The sequence below is a fragment of the Lycium ferocissimum genome, chromosome 9 (assembly GCF_029784015.1).
Source record: "Lycium ferocissimum isolate CSIRO_LF1 chromosome 9, AGI_CSIRO_Lferr_CH_V1, whole genome shotgun sequence".
NCBI lineage: Eukaryota > Viridiplantae > Streptophyta > Magnoliopsida > Solanales > Solanaceae > Lycium > Lycium ferocissimum.
The window spans coordinates 46,731,986-46,745,031 of record NC_081350.1 but is presented as its reverse complement, the minus strand read 5'-3'; the positions used below and the strand labels follow the sequence as shown (position 1 = coordinate 46,745,031).

Genomic DNA, 13,046 nt, shown 5'->3' with positions numbered 1-13,046 from the left:
AATATAGCCTATTTTTACTCAACCCGATTTTGTATTTCCGTGTATTTCAAAAAATTTGTTCCATAAATAGCTCCTGATTTCACTGGAGCGTGTTTACTGTTCACTGTATTTCTCTATATTTAAAAAAAAAAACAGAAATACCCGCGTTTTTAAAGAAAAGTAGCTACGCTTGGTAATTTTGCATTTTATAGTTATATCTAGTTAGAAGCCAGTAAAAGATAGCTATTTATGTAAGTTTCACATTATAAAAAGGCTTAATGCATATGCGGTCCCCTAATCTTGTCCCTTTATTCCATTTTGGCACTTTAACTAAGTGTTGTTTCTATTGAACCCCTGAACTCATCCTCAAGTGTGTCTGTCAAACACAATCCGACTTACATAGTATTCCATATTCAATGTAGCAACATGCTAATATTTAATCTAATTTAATTATGCTATCTTTTAATTAAGATTAGCAGCAATTGGGAGGGGGGAAAAGAGTAGCTATTAATTAAGCTAGCGGTGGAAGAGTAAAATCGACACATCCATGACCTAAAGAATAGCTTACCACATGTCTAAAATATTAATCCACCTTCATTTTTCCAATTTAATTTCTGCTTCTAATAAAAATTAAATTTAAGGGGTTTGACAGACACACTTGAGGACGAGTTCAAGGGTTCAATAGGAACAACACTAAGTTGAGGTGCCAAAATGAAAAAAAGGGACAAGTTTATGGGGCCGCATATGCAATAAGCCTTATAAAAAATAAAGTAATAAAAAAATAATGTTGTTGTTGTTTATCTTTGTTGGAGGAGGGAAGGAATTTGGGCCGATAAATGGGCTTTTGTAGTCTTGGGCAGCGTTTGTGTCGGGCAATTCACAAGAATACCCCTCATTCGAGGTGGTCTTTAATTTTTGGCCCTCAAATTGGTAGTCTTTAATTTTTGCCCTTCGCGTAGAAACCATGAGGTTCTGGGTTCGAATCCCGGCTCCAACATAAAAATAAAAAATAATTTCGCAAGGCAAGGCTTGGGAAAATTTATGCCGGATCCGGCATAAGCGCCTTAAGGCATAACTAAAGTTATGCCGGATCCGGCATAAATTTTATGCCTTAAGACAATTTATAAGGCAGACTTTTATGCCTTAAGGCTTAGTTATGCCTTAAGGCAACCTCTGCCGGAGACAACATAAGTTGTCTTAAGACATAACTAAAGTTATGCCGGATCCAACATAGGTTGCCTTATAAGGCAAACTTTTAGTTATGCCTTAAGGCAACATATGTCGGATCCGACATACCTTTAGTTATGCCTTAAGGCAACTTATGCCGCATAAGGCAGACTTTTCTCAAAGTCTTGACTTGCGAAATTATTTTTATTTTTATGCCTGAGCGGGGGTTTCGAACCCAGAATCTCAGTATTTTCGGCCACCTTTTCAAGTGAAGGACAAAACTTAAAGTCCACCAATTTGAGGGGGAAAATTTAAAGACCACCCCAAAAGAAGGTCAATTTGCGCAAAAAAAAATGGTTTGTGTCCGAGACCATCTGCTTGGGCTGATTTAGACAAATCTTTGGGACATTTGCACTTTAGTCTCGAACCAAATATGCAGTATTTACAGAAAAAAGTATTCGGTTATTGGGGAAAAATTAATATACTTCTAATGTCGAATCAGGATCAACTAGGACAGAAATAAAGCATTGGGTCGAACTCTTCTTTGGTGTCAAGGTAATAGCTATGAATAGCCATCGACTTAGGAAAGAGTAGAAGAATGGGACCTATTATGGGACATACAATGCATTACAGACGTATGATCATTACGCTTTAACCGGGTTATTCTATTCCACCTCTTAGAAAGAAAAGAACTTAAATAAAAATACTTAATAGCATGGTGATACATTTATACAAAACTTTTTTCTGCTGGTTTTTGATTTATGTCCCTCATAACAAATAACCTTTTGTGGGGCATGGGTTTACATTTTAGTATAAAATATCCCACAAGTTATGCCCCGAGAACTTATGCCCCGCTAGGTATAAGTACGATTTTGAAGGGCAAAAATTAAAGACCAACCATTTGAAGGGAAAACCGTGTAATTTAAATAATTTTTAGCAGGAAATTATAGGGAAAATTATAGTCCAATACTTTTTGGTGATCTAGTTTACAAAATAGTCAGCAAATGTATAAGGTTTGCATATTTATATTTAAATTTACATATCAATGTATAGATTTTGTATATTTGGGTTACTGTTGGTAATTAAGTTTGGTCAACGGTACATTTACGTTTGTTCAACCTTATCGATAAAATATTGGACTATAGTCTGACAATCTAACGTTTGTAATAACTTATAAATTTTTATGGATCAATGCTTTCTCATATGATTTTCAGTTTGATCAAATGAATCTCGAGAAATACGCACAAACTAATCCTCCAGAAAAAAAAAGCTTTTTACACATTTGATCCCTCAGCCAAAAAATAATTACAACCACTAGTCAATATACAACAAAATATACATTAATAATGTATAAGATATATGTGTGTGTATACATGTATTTATTATACTAGTTTCTAGACAAGTGCGTTGCACGTGTGTTCCAATTTTGTAAGTATAGTTATATTGAAATGATAAGATAATATTAAAACATGCATGTAATGAATAATTGTTAATTTAACGAAAAAAATACAAGCTGAATTTGATAAATAGTTAGCCTACTCAAATGACTCGATTGTTCAACACAAAATATTATGGATCGTTTAAACTTGGAAAGTGGAACAATTAAATTTAGTTAGGTAGGTGCGATGTTTGATGAGATAAATTTTGACGTAATTGGGTGTCGGCATATGATATGATTGTACATAACCTAATACTTCTTTAGAGCAATCTCGATGTATGTTTCACCGCGACATTTTATTTCGCTCCATCATTACTATGACTCTTATTGTGAACAATATATTGATGTGTTCAATTATGCTCGCATCAAAAATATCTTTCTTGTTGTTTCATTATGACGTAAAAAGCTAATTAAGTTTAGATAATTAATATAACAAAATATTTACCATTAAAAAATAGATTTTGGATATAGAGGGGGGAGTATAGCATGTTTTGTCAAAATTAGTTCCTTACAATACTAAACGAAAGCACATGTTGAGTCCTTTTTTTAGTTTGATTCTTTTTTTTTAAATAAACTTTTTTTAGTTTTTCTTGAACAATCCTATATTTGATCCATTAAAAAGACAAAAATTATTTCCTATTAACTGAAAAGAGAAGAAAATAATTGTAAAAAAAGATATGGAAATATCCTTTGACCAAATATATAGCGAAGATCATATTACACTAACTAATTAACAACAAATTAAAGTAGGAAGAGTTTTGCACCTTTAATATATTTTCTTTTTTTATTTACACCTCATCCTATATTTTTAATGATTTTCACTCTTACTTTTATATTTCCCTACAAAATCATACAAAAGAATTCATTGCATAAAACATACAATTCAAATAACCGTAAAATCAATATTGTGTTAGAGGTAGTTGCATACCTATTATTCCGGCATCATCTGTTTGTGTGTGTGAGATTACATTACCCCATCAAAAAGTCAATTGAAAGGCTCTTTTTTCATTTATTTAATTAACAGTTTTTTTTTACAATTTTGTCTTCTTGCTGATCTTTGCATGCTACTGTATTAGTTTTTTGTTTAAAAATAAAGGTTGAGCGGAGATCACATTTGAGCTAGTCCAGACAAACCTTTAGTACCAACATCTTCGATTTGGATTGACGAAAAATCTCAACACCATTAACCTGTTTACTCCAACTGCAAAAATCCAAAAAAAAATTAGTCACATTTATTTATATTAAAATATAATAACATTTGCACAGTTAGTTAACATTAAAACAGAAGAACAAAGCAAGTATCATTTATCAGATTCCAAAATAAAAAACTTATATATAAAAGATTATGAGATTTATTTATCTGAAGAATGAAATACAAGGAGAAGAATGAAAAAGAAGCTAAACATTTCTGATAGAAGGAAAATGGGCAAAGTGAAGCTGGGAATCTGATGTCTTGATGTCAACTTTTATAATTATAAAGTAGGAATAAAGGCTATAATAAATATTATAACTCAGTAGAAGCTTAGAAGACCAAACCACTAAGAATTGGAATGTGAAAAGGTTGTCTTCTAAAATACCATTAAGGAAGTATGGACATATAGCCTATATTAATTACTGGGATGTGAACCAATTCATCCACTATTATCCGGTTCAATGCATCTGCTTTTGTTAATTTAGTTTAAATTGTCACTCAACTTTTAATATATTGAATATTTTATGTTTTATTATATTTTAATTTATAGCAGGGACAAAATTATAATCTAACTTTGACGGTAGGAGCTTCCAACTTTTAGTATAATATGATTATATTAAAATTAATATTAAAAAAATTACTTTCTGTTATTTTGTTGGACAACTATGCAATGTAATTTTTTATTTTTTTTTAAATTACTTTCCAGAAGCACAATGACTAAATCATTGTCATTACCAAATTGAAATGACTAAATCACTGTCATACCAAATTGAAATGACTAAATCACTGTTATTACCAAATTGAGATATTATGGAAGTTAATAGGTGGGTGGGTCCTCTAATAAATCATTACAAGTTAATAGGTGGGTGGGTCCTCTAGTAAATCATTACAATCCAATCTTGCCTACATACTCATTCCTATTCTTAGTTCATTTTCTTCCATACTGGTACACATACACAATTTAAAGTTCAAGCCACATGTCAATCTCCTTGTTCAATGTAATGATACTAAATCCAATTTCTTGGAACTATACTAAAAGAATTCCACTTCATATTATAACTTGTCCCACACTTCACTTTCACCTAACTTTTCCACTACCAACAATTTAAACAGAAGAATTAAAAGAGCTTCTCTTTGAATATCTCTTTGAATATCCCAACCCCATTACTCCATTCATCTTTTAAAGTATACCATTACAAGAAATTTCCACTTCAAGAACTCTCTGTTGTTTTCTTTAATTTATTTTCTGTTTTGACATGGCTCTGAATAATGCATTAAATATAAGATGTTTTGGTTCACAACTTCTTGTGACTGAGTCTATAAGTATTAAACATTATGGAGTTGGTTGTCATGGTGGCAAAAATGGTGTTTTTGGAGGTCTATTTGCCAATTTTAAAGTAAGGTCAGTTGAAGATGAAAGTACATCAAATTCTGATTCAGAGTTGCAAAGGCTAGTTGATCAAACAGAAACTAAGTTGGATAAGAAATTTCCAAAGGACTGGAGCTCTTTACCAAGTGAGTTTTTTAATTTTTGCTGAATGTCAATGCATGGTGCGCTCCCTAATAAACGGGACTCGGTAGGGCTTGAACCCGAGACTTCTGATTAAGGATGTAGGAGTACCTACCGCTCACCACAATCTTTATTGGTTGATATAATGTTAATTTCCTTCTTATGTTCAAGATATGGTTAGAAAGCTCACAAGTTTGTTTCTCTCAAAGGTACTCTGACTTCATGGAATTAAAATTTGTCATTAAGCAAACTTGATCAAATTAGAACGATTGATGTCAATTAAAATTCAATAAAAGGGCAGTCCGGTGCACGAAATATCCAACATCCAGCCTACACTGACGGAAGCATCAGTGGTTGTTCCCACGACTTGAACCCGTGACATATCGGTCACACGCAGACGACTTTACCGTTGTTCCAAGATGCCCTTCACAATTGAAATTCAATATTTTCTCTAAAAGAGGTGTTTCAATTTTGTTTACTAAATAGCAATCTTAGTTAGATGGTGGTTGGATGATGATTGATATTGGAGTAGTTGTGGAGGGGATAGTCATTAAGATCATTTGTCGTTTTAAGATTTGTTTGAGTTCATCCTTTCTGGTTGAAGTGTGTTGATCATCTTATCTAAAAATTTAAGCTATCAGAGACAGCATGTTTTTATTTATTTATATGTCTTCAACACGGACCTCCCATTGTGTATCTTATAATTTATTCTTTTTCACTTCATTCATCCTTGCATGTTTAACGTTCTCTAACAACTTAATAGACCAAATGGCGAACTCTCTCAAATTTTACTTAATACAGGACCATTATCTATTACTGATTCTTCTCCGGCTTGGGGTGATGGTTCAAACGTGCGGATATCCTTTAAGGTATTCTTCAATCAACTTTATGACAACTGAGAGATGGTTAGTGCCAGCTAAAGGCAGAGCCAAGATTTGAAGCATATGGGTTCGCGATTCTAGTTTTTTTTTTTTTTTTTTTTTTTTTAAATAAGTTACCGGATTCTAAATTTAATTTGTACATATTCAATGAATTTCTTAAAATAAATACTACAAGATTTGGACCAAATTAAAGCTACTGGGTTTGGCCGAACCTGTAAGCTATACTCCAACTGTCCCCTGGTTAGTGCCTAGAAAGTTGATGAAATGCAAAACTAGAAAAGGAATTTGAATCTTGAATCTGATGGAATATCCATTTGGTTAATGCAGGGGGTTCCAGGGGCATACAGTGAGGAAGCAGCCTTAAAAGCATATCCTCAGTGTGAGACGGTTCCTTGTGATGAATTTGAAGATGTATTCAAGGTCAAGTTTAATGTACCAAAGAAATCAAATTGCTCATATGCATCAATGTTAATTTACTCTAAGTAGTCTACCAATTGCAACAGGTTAAAACCTATGTTGCTCGGATTCTTCAAAAATGTCGACGGATCGGCGGATGCATGCCGGATCCTCAAAAAGTAGTACATTTTTTGAGGATCCGACACGAGTGCGGCATCATTTTTGAAGAGTCCGAGTAACATAGGTTGAACTGTACTTTTGGTCCTTCAAATGTTTTCATTCCTCCTTCTCGTCTTAATTCACTCTTTGTCCCAATTCACTAAATCTCTTTTCCCCGTATTCCATTTCCATTTAGTCTTTGGTTAATATGATGTGAAGTTCAAAAAGAAATTGTATAAGATATTTTATGTAGGAAAGACATTTACTAAATCAATTTGCAGTGTATTTGTGGTGTTTGGTTATTATCAGTAGTAGTAGAAGGTGAAAATGATTTCTCCTTATTTATAGAGCAAGTGAATTTAACATTTAAAATGACTAGAGATCGGAAAATGACTTATTCAAAACTTTCTTGTCATGCCTTATAGCGCTTTAGGAGAAATCAAGCTAATCTAGAACAATTTCACATTCAGCTCTTTTTGTCACTGTGACACCTTTTGACAAAGTAATTTTTCACCCATGTGCCTCATGATGAAACGATACATTATGAAACGATATGTAACAACCATCCAAACAAGCTATTATTCTAAGAGCTACACAGGGTGAAGCTACGTAAGTTGTCTTTCTCAATTCAGACTGCTTCAACAGTAAATTTTCAAGCATCGAGTAAATCATGACAAAATTAATCATTTCATTTGTTTTGACTTGATAATACAAGCAGGCTTGTCCCTATTGTTGGTTGAAAATTTAAGTTGAATTCTGATATCTCCATCCAAATTAGAACTATTTTCTCATTTCTGTTGTCTTTCTTGGTTATATTTCTTCAGGCTGTTGAACGGTTGCTGGCTGACAAAGCCGTTCTTCCTATTGAGAATTCTCTAAGCGGTAGTATTCACAGGAACTATGATTTATTCCTTCGTCACAGGCTGCATATTGTTGGTGAGGTTCAGCTGGCAGTTAATTTCTGCCTTCTAGCCCTTCCTGGTGTTGGGATGGAGCATGTCAAACGCGTTCTGAGCCATCCGCAGGTCATCTATCAACCGAATAAATTTAATTTTTTCATATTTTTGCTTCTGTTTCATCTTTCTCTCGTTTTTTTTTTTTTTTTTTTGTGGGTGCTGGGCTGGGAGGAGGGGTTGGAATATTGGACACAAAAATAAGAAGAAACCATGCATAGTAAAATAATTGTTTAGAGCCTGTTGGTTTAGCTGATTATAGATAGCTCATAAGTTTTAAATGCTGAACTGATTTTATAAATAACCAGTATGTGTTTGGATAGAAGTCTTAAGACTGATAATAAGCGATTGACGTGTTTGGTAAAATAAAGTGTGCTCCTAGGATTTTTCTCTTGATCTCTATGAAATATTGAAGCCTGTTACAATACTAGATAATAGATCAATTTCTTGTTTTACGAGGTATAGTGTTTTTGGTTTTAGGTATGTAACTAGTTAAATCTTCATAATCTTTAATAAGAGCCCGTTTGGATTGGCTTATAAGTTGGCTTATAATAAGCGATTGATGTTTGGTAAATAAAAGTGTGCTTAAAGTCATTTTCTCTTGATAAGCTCAAAAAAATAATTGAACCCATTTACAATACTAGATAATAGATCAATTTCTTGTAAGTTGGACTACCTGATATATGATAACTAGTTAAATCTTCATAATCTTTAATAAGTCACAAGTTGATTTATTAAAAAGAATCAAGGTTAGCTGATTTTACTTGTTATAGCATATTCGTCGGTTAAACTAAAACAAAAAATATGTTGGTGGGACATGTCATATCCTGATGCTATTTGCCTTATTATTGTTTTTCCCATTCAAACCGTGTGATCCGTCCCCCCTCTCTTTAACATTCATTGAATAATCTAGACAGCAATGGTGTTAAACTTTCCTTTGTTTCCGCCTGTTTGCTAGTTGAACTACTCTTTTGCAGGCGCTTGCACATAGTGATAGTTTTCTAAGTAAGTTAGGTGTCATCAGAGAGAACGTCGATGATGCAGCTGGAGCTGCTCAGGTGATTTACCACCATTCCGTGCAACTTATTTTGTGTTGTAAGCAATAACGATAAATAAGTTAAATTTGTGGTTTCCCCTCTCGGATCAGCTGCTTGCCTTGAAGAAGATGATGGATGCCGGCGTAGTTGCCGGTTCTCGAGCTGCAGCAATCTATGGGCTCAATGTGCTTGCTGAAAGCATTCAGGTCATTATTTTAGGTTCTTTTCTCTAAGCACAACACCGACTTACTGTATCAGAAAGATCCTATGTGATTTATAATAGCATGTTTGGCCAAGCTTCTGGGAAGTCAAAAGTACTTATTTTCTTTAAAAGGGTGCTTATTTTAAAGAATTGAGGTGTTTACTGTTTGGCCAAACTTTTAGGAAAAAATAAATGCTTTTGAGTAGTAGCAAAAGTTGTTTTGCAGAATTGAAGAATTAACTTTCCACGGGAAGGATTCTTAGCTAAGTACAAATTGTTGCCCTAAATTGGCAAATGTGTATTTCAAATTTAGTAGCGAAACATAAACTGCTCCAAAAGCATTTTTCTGAAAAATACTTCTATCAAAAAGATTTTTCAAAATAAGCAGATTTTGGAAGATTGGCCAAACAGGCTATTAGAACAGCAAGATTTAGAAAAGTTGGATATAATCATTGTTATGAAGGTCAATGAAACAGCAGACTCTCACATGTGAGCCTTACTCGTCTGGTTTTTATATTAAACATGTAATTTTCCTATTAGCAAATGTATTTAATGGATGTGTTACTTACAAATTAATTGAAGTATATGGTTGCACCCTCTTTCCTTTTTATTGACTAAAATCTAGCTCCAAAGGATAGGGCCATATCATTCACAATGAAAGTACATTGAAGAGGGGTTGAAGTCAGAAAAAATGGTAACTAATCAGGAAAAAGTGTCTCATATGCGATCAGCGAGACACACATTTGAAAACAGGAAAAGTTTGAATATGTTTACAGCATCCTTTGATAAACGAGGTCCTGATTGTAAAAATAAAGATAACAGATTATATTTGCAGTCTTTTTCAATTCATTTGATGCGATAATCAAGGAGTTACAGTTCCTGACCGTTAAGTAGACATGTAAAATATTAAGCGTAAATGGATCTCGTTGACTCCATAAAAAGAAAGAAAGAAAAAAGTAGTAAGTCCTAGATTTGCCATGCCAACTTATTTGCTAGGGAGAGTGGAACTTCACATGAAATGGCCCCCGGCAGATATAAGCCTTGAGCATGTAAGAGGTAATCAACAAGTAGATTTTCACGGTAAAGTGATTTTAGTACTTAATATACTTTGGTATTCAAATTGCTGAAAAAGTTGGCCTTTGCAGGACAACTCTGACAGTATAACGCGTTTTCTGGTGCTTGCTAGAGACCCTATAATTCCAAGTACCGATAAGTCTTTCAAGGTACATTAGGCTTTCTTATTTCCGACTTGGTCGTGTATTCCTTTGGTTAGTTTGAAACTCAATGCTGTTTTCTTCCAGACTAGTATCGTCTTTTCGTTGGAAGAAGGCCCTGGCGTTCTGTTTAAAGCATTGGCTGTATTTGCTTTGCGGAATATTAATTTGACAAAGGTGAATTGACAATCACAATCTATGTTCCTATCTTATAATGTTACGTAAAATACATTATAATTTTGTTTTCCTGGCACATGTTTAGATTGAAAGCAGACCACAGAGAAAGCAGCCACTAAGAGTAGTCGATGCATTCAATACAGGGACTGCCAAGTGAGTGCTAATTTATTTCTCCCTCCGTCCCATTTTATGTGACACAGTTACTTTTTGGAGAGTCAAAGGAGTTTTTCTTTGACCGCGATTTTTTTTACTAATTTAATGCTTCCTTGTACTAAATAATCGTCTCACATAAAGGGAGTTAGCCTGTTTCAGGAAGTGGCAAACCCTCTCTTTGCCTTAAACTTACAAAATGCATGTCATCAACTTACAAAATGCATGTCATGCACATGAAATCATGGGGATTAAATAGTTTGCTGCTTCTGTTTTTACATTATTATAAGTACCACATTTCTGTGCTCATTTGTCCTTCACGTCTTTTTGTAGGTATTTTGAATACCTTTTCTATATAGATTTTGAGGCATCCATGGCCGAACCTCATGTTCAACATGCTTTAGGGCATTTGCAGGTCTGTAATGATAATAATGTGTTGTTGAAAAGTGTGAAACTTCGCTTTCCTACTTGCGCTAACTGCTTGGACAAATATGAAAAAGAATTGAATAATCTAAAAACTTTACTTTACTACTTGTGCTAACTGCTTGGAAAAATATGAAAAAGATTTGAATTCACTCAGCTAGATTCTTGATTGTTTGAGCATTTCTATATATGAGACTATTATTTCTTAGTTTCCTTGTGCATAAAGATAAGGATTCTTATTATTATTAATATGTTTTACGACATAAAGATAACGATGCTACTTGTGATTTTTTTCCTTTCAGGAATTCGCGACATTCTTACGACTACTAGGTTGTTATCCGATAGATACAGTGCAATAGATGTTTAATCTTGTGCCATTTCCTGGAAGTAGTGCTTGTTCATATTTAAGAGCTGAAGTTATTGTTATTTGACATGAGAAAGCTGTTGGGATATATACTATTAATCATGTGTTTGGATATAGTATTTATTATAGAATAATTATTTATTCATTTTTTTAATAAAGAATTAAATAGATCATGTAATAGTTATATAGTAGATGATTTAGTGTACTAGCATGTGTTTTCTTTACTTATATAGTAAATGGTTGATCTTGTGTCATTTCCTGGAACTATTGCTTGTTCCTATTTAAGAGCTGAAGTTATTGTTATTTGACATGAGAAAGCTTCCCAAACAGAGGGGTTTTTTTTTTTTTTCTTTTTTCAGACAATTTTCTTCTTATGTGTGTGTGTATAAGTGATTTGAGCAGAAAGTAGTGGATTCAGTTGAATCCAATCACCCATCAAACCACTCTACATCTTGCTTAGTGCCTAAGGTAGATAGTGCATCACGAGATTTGAACTAAGACTTAATCACCATGCTATAAAAAAGCGGCCAGGTCTGTTGAAACAAATTATGCGTGGTCCGGGTCAGAAGAGCCCCGGGACGCGAAAGTCTATATCTATGTCTTACTGCATTTGCAGAAAAGTTTGTTTTTCGACGCTCGAACTCGTGAACTCCTGGTCGCATAGTAGCAAAGTACCATCTTTATAGTGTGAAAAAAATCACTACGGCATATAACTAGGTGTCCGGTATCATCCTAATGACCATTGCTAACAATTACAACAATGGTGACAACTTAGGCCCCGTTTGGACATGGTTTGAAACCATGTCCAAAACCTGATTTCAAACCATGTTTGGACATACAATTTGGATATTTTAAGTCGTATTTTATTGTAGAGGCAAAAGCGTAAAATTGTGAAAGCGCTGTCAACATTCTCAATTCTTATCCAATCTTATCAAATGAGCAAATCATTGTTTATAACAAAATTAGTACACCACTAGAAAGCTTTCTAAAAAAATGCAACATCAATTAATCAAATTTTACTTGAATAAAATCGAAAATTTAACATGAATAGTAATGTAACTACTATTTAATATAATCTTCCCACATAAATTAAAGGTTGATAGACATAAATAAAGGTTGGTGGAAGTTAATGAGATTAGTAAATGATTGATAGGGTAATTGTTAAAAATATTTACAACTTATGAGTCTTTTTTTTTACAAAATATTAACTTATGGGTTAAATTTTGTATTTAAAAAGTTGAAACCATGGTTTAAATTTTGTGCAATCTTTTGGATGATTTGGGTTCAAACTATGGTTTCAAACCATTTCAATATGACATTGAAAATTGATATTTGTTAGTTTTGAAACCATGGTTTGAAAATTGATGGCCAAACGCCTACTTAATTATCCTATCAATCTGTGATCAATCAAGACATGCAAATTGATGTAGATTATTAGCTTCATCCGATAGGTTTCTTCACTTTTTTTTCTTTTCTTTTTATCTTATTTCATTTATTTGGGTGAGTAATATACTTGTGCGCGCACACTACAAAAAAAGGGTAATTTGCGAAGGTTGAAAGTTACAATTAGAGTAGGGGTTTTAACCTCATTATTTCTTCAGGAGAATTTAAAGCACATTTTCTGACTTATGCGCGGCGGCGACTCTGCATTTTTCTTGCTTTTAATGGATCTATACTGTCACTTCACTCACTAGCTTTGTGGTTCATCTTAGCTATAATTTCAGCTAGAATTATTGATCTCTTTTGTGGTTGTCATGAATTCAATTGCATACTGGCTTACCTAGGTGTCTAGGTTACAAAATAA

At 33.4% G+C, this 13,046-nt stretch overlaps 1 protein-coding gene across 3 annotated transcripts; it reads left to right on the top strand.

Moving 5' to 3' along the window:
- Positions 1–5,029: 5,029 nt before the first annotated feature.
- Positions 5,030–11,354, top strand: LOC132031105 (arogenate dehydratase 2-like). 3 transcript variants are annotated; one of them, XM_059420973.1, is made up of 11 exons: positions 5,030–5,291; positions 6,088–6,155; positions 6,495–6,587; positions 7,547–7,747; positions 8,653–8,733; positions 8,823–8,918; positions 10,060–10,137; positions 10,216–10,281; positions 10,391–10,458; positions 10,789–10,870; positions 11,181–11,354. In XM_059420973.1, the coding sequence occupies exons 1-11, from the start codon at positions 5,033–5,035 to the stop codon at positions 11,235–11,237; spliced, it is 1,149 nt and encodes a 382-aa protein (XP_059276956.1). In that variant the 5' UTR covers positions 5,030–5,032; the 3' UTR covers positions 11,238–11,354. The 3 variants fall into 3 exon arrangements, with proteins under 3 accessions (XP_059276956.1, XP_059276955.1, XP_059276957.1); XM_059420972.1 differs by having other exon boundaries at positions 10,216–10,305; XM_059420974.1 differs by lacking the exon at positions 10,789–10,870 and having other exon boundaries at positions 10,216–10,305.
- Positions 11,355–13,046: the final 1,692 nt, after the last annotated feature.

Coding starts and splice junctions, on each gene's coding strand:
- LOC132031105 (XM_059420972.1), top strand. CDS start 5,033: ATGGCTCTGAATAATGCATTAAATATAAGATGTTTTGGTTCACAACTT. Junction 10,306..10,390: donor GGAATATTAATTTGACAAAG/GTGAATTGACAA, acceptor GCACATGTTTAG/ATTGAAAGCAGACCACAGAG. Junction 10,459..10,788: donor TTCAATACAGGGACTGCCAA/GTGAGTGCTAAT, acceptor GTCTTTTTGTAG/GTATTTTGAATACCTTTTCT.